Source organism: Amyelois transitella, chromosome 8 (genome assembly GCF_032362555.1).
Source record: "Amyelois transitella isolate CPQ chromosome 8, ilAmyTran1.1, whole genome shotgun sequence".
NCBI classification, from domain to species: Eukaryota; Metazoa; Arthropoda; class Insecta; order Lepidoptera; family Pyralidae; genus Amyelois; species Amyelois transitella.
Window position 1 is genome coordinate 8,588,566 of NC_083511.1, and position 3,313 is coordinate 8,591,878.

The 3,313-nt window shown below is 32.6% G+C and overlaps 1 protein-coding gene across 1 annotated transcript; it reads right to left on the reverse strand.

Moving 5' to 3' along the window:
• Positions 1–480: 480 nt before the first annotated feature.
• On the reverse strand, positions 481–2,393 carry LOC106134513 (piggyBac transposable element-derived protein 4). Its single transcript, XM_060945629.1, has 2 exons — positions 2,295–2,393; positions 481–2,034 (listed from the first exon to the last, which is right to left on the reverse strand). The coding sequence occupies exons 1-2, from the start codon at positions 2,391–2,393 to the stop codon at positions 481–483; spliced, it is 1,653 nt and encodes a 550-aa protein (XP_060801612.1).
• Between the last annotated feature and the right edge of the window lie 920 nt (positions 2,394–3,313).

A 3,313-nucleotide genomic window follows, 5' to 3' on the forward strand; every position in this document is an offset into this window, starting at 1 on the left:
AATATATAAACACATAAAAAAACCTTTTAAATGATTTCAATGACATCGATTTTTCACATCACTAGGCGACTCCTTTAGTCGTCCGTGGCGTCAGTGGTGTATCTTTTCGGAGATAATTTATTAAATCGATAGTGTTGTCCACGAGCACGATAAAATTATGATAGCGGTAAATTTCGATTACCTACTTAGTAGTGTAATTTTATCTAATTAGTTCCAGCGGAAAATTTGATCACATTACACCAGTAGGTACAGCAAATTTTGACATCGCAACACTTTTTTTGAATAAAGACAAAACCAATTTTACCTATATAAGTACCCACTTACATAAAAAAAGTATTTTGTTCCATTATAGATTTGTAGGCCTTTGCTAACCAAATCAATAAATATATAAATAAAAGTCAAAAATTAAGTTTTTGACTTTTATTTATATATGTATTGTCTTACTTAACAACACCAACAAAAAATAAAAATTATGAATAATTATTTTTTTTTATGATAAAGCTGGAAACATGGAATTACGCAAAGTGCCACTGTACACACTGCACACATGTATCTGGTGGTGCGTCGTTTTTTAGATCGAGCACAAAGTTTACATCGAAGTTTCTTTTGTTTGGGAACGTATGAAGGCATATGTCGAGCTCCGTCTCCGGGCAAGAATCGCGTAGGTTGTTCTAAGGCACGAGATGTAGACGGTAATGTTTTATGAACTGATTGCTCACCATATTTCTGAACAAGCTGTTCTATTAATACCAATTGGTATTTCCTGAAACTAGGGCTAAAATCGTCTTTGCAAGTTATTTTAAAGATATGATACGAATTCAGCAAATGTAAGTCTAGGATGTGAAAAAATAGTTTCTTATACCATTTAATGGTTTTTCTTATGCATTGTAGACCGCTTAACATCATATCACAGGCATCCACGGCACCCATATTTTTATTATAGTCAATGATACACTCAGGCTTCAGTTTAGGCAAACCAGTCATTAGGTCCATTTTTTCTGTTGGCCCCATTTCGTCTTTATGAATAGTTGTTAACATATGTATATTTTTTTTATCACGCCATTTCATAGCCATTATAGGGTCAGAATACAAAGCTTCTCTATCTCCTTTCTTTAAATTCTTAAATTTTGGCATTTCGCTTCTATTCGGCTTTACTGTACCACATGTATGTATACTTCGTTGCTTTAAAAATATAGACAATTTTGGACTTGAATACCAATTGTCAATGTATAATTTCCTATTAACACCGTAATATTCTTCTAGAAGTGTTGCAACTACTGAGCCACTTGCGCCTAAATTATCAAAATGTGTTAATTCCGTGTCTTTGCCGCAGTATACAATAAAATCCAAAATTATTCCCGACAACACATCACATAAAACGAAGAGCTCGATACCAAAACGATTTCTTTTTTTGGGAAGATACTGTTTAATAAGAAGTCGCCCTTTAAATGGTACAATACTTTCGTCAATGCAAATTTTTTCGTATGGTATAAAACTATTCTTAAATGTCTGACGAGCATGATTTACTGGGTAAATAATTTTTGACAATATAGTTTCTTCCTCAGTCCTAGGGCCTGGTTGGCAGAAATGCAACATGCCTAAAATTGTACAAAACCGGTTTCTCGACATAAGACTACCATATATGCCGGAATGCAAGTATGGGTTAGTAGACCAGTGTTCTTCAATCGTATTCCGGCTGTTTCTTGTCATTAGCATACACACAGCGAAAAATGTATACATTTCAGGAACTGTTACAGGATACCAATTTTTTAATCTTGAATGAAGTTTTATATCAATATGTCTAACAACATATTGCTGGTAACTATTAGTAAATTCAACAATTTTTTCTACATAAGCTTCATTGCAATAATGTAAAAAAATATCCAATTCTGATGAGACCGACGAAATCATTGACGGCGAAATACCGCTAAAAAAATCATCAAACGGCTCGTTTTTAATTTCGAAGGCTTCGGACGACCATTGAAAACTATATTCTCCAGCAGAAATGTTTTGACTTTCCTCAGTAGTCGGGTCCTAAAAAACACTTCTACATTAAGTAGGTATAATGAAAAAAGTAATAGTCATATATGTAGCTATTAATTTATAACCTCCTTATTCAATAAAATTATCAAACGTTTAATAAGCCTATTTTAACTAAAGTACGTTTTGTCACTTTCTTTCAACGTAAAATTTTTAAATGTGAGGTAAGGACAAAACATACTTTAGCTAAAGAAGGCTTATTAAACATTTGACAAGTTTTATGAATACGAGTGTAAGTAATTACTGAAACTTACCTCAAAATCTGATAGATCTGAATCTTCATCAGAAATAGCAATAAATTGTTCGACATTCTCCACTCCTTCCAGAATTGCAATAAGATCGTCATTTTCCATCGTAAAGTTAATTTTATCCACAGGAAATGCTACATACAATATGAATATAAACCAACAAATGATTCACGGGTATTTCGATATATTTTATTTATTTTTCTACCCACATCTTGCAAGCACTAGTCGATAAATTGCTTTCGCTTCTGACGTCACAAGCGGGCGCCTAAAGGTGTCCGTGGCGTATAGGGGACGTTAATTGTAAAATTATCTAGAAACGTCCGTAATTTTTATCGATAAAATGAAGGTATATAATTATAATATTGAGATTTTACGAAAAAGATGAATAATTCGTTACTTAATAATTATTTATGATGCTAAATATTTAGAGGTTTAGGAAATTAATATATTATTATTTATTATTATATATAATAATATTAATTAATATAAAACACTCTTGTATACGAAACTTCAACAACATTAATATTTATTTATTACCGACGATTAACAATTATTACAGAGCTATATTGAGTGGTATTGATTGTTCTTCTTCCGTTTCTTCTCCTTCACTTTCACTTTGGATTGGTACAAATTCTATGACTTGGTCCAAATCAGGGTCCCCTCTCAACAATCTTATAAGATTTAAAATTTGCGGATATGCATTTGAACGTTTGTTTTCCGGCAAACGCTCTAATTCAAAAGCCACCAACCTTGCAAAGTCTTCATTCCTTTTATCGGACGGTCTTCTATCGTCGAAATTAACATCGGGCAAATGACGAGTAGAATAAGAAATATTTCCTTCTTTTGTAGTTTTTCTGTACACCATAGTGTCTGTAATAGTGTATTCTGTTTGTGTCTGCTTATTATTAGAATTTTCTGTTTCTCTATACTTTCTTTTACGACTTGAGAATCCGAATAATATCGACGGCGAAGATGGCCTCTCTTCTTCCATATTTAGGCAATGACAGTACTACGACTAGTTCAGA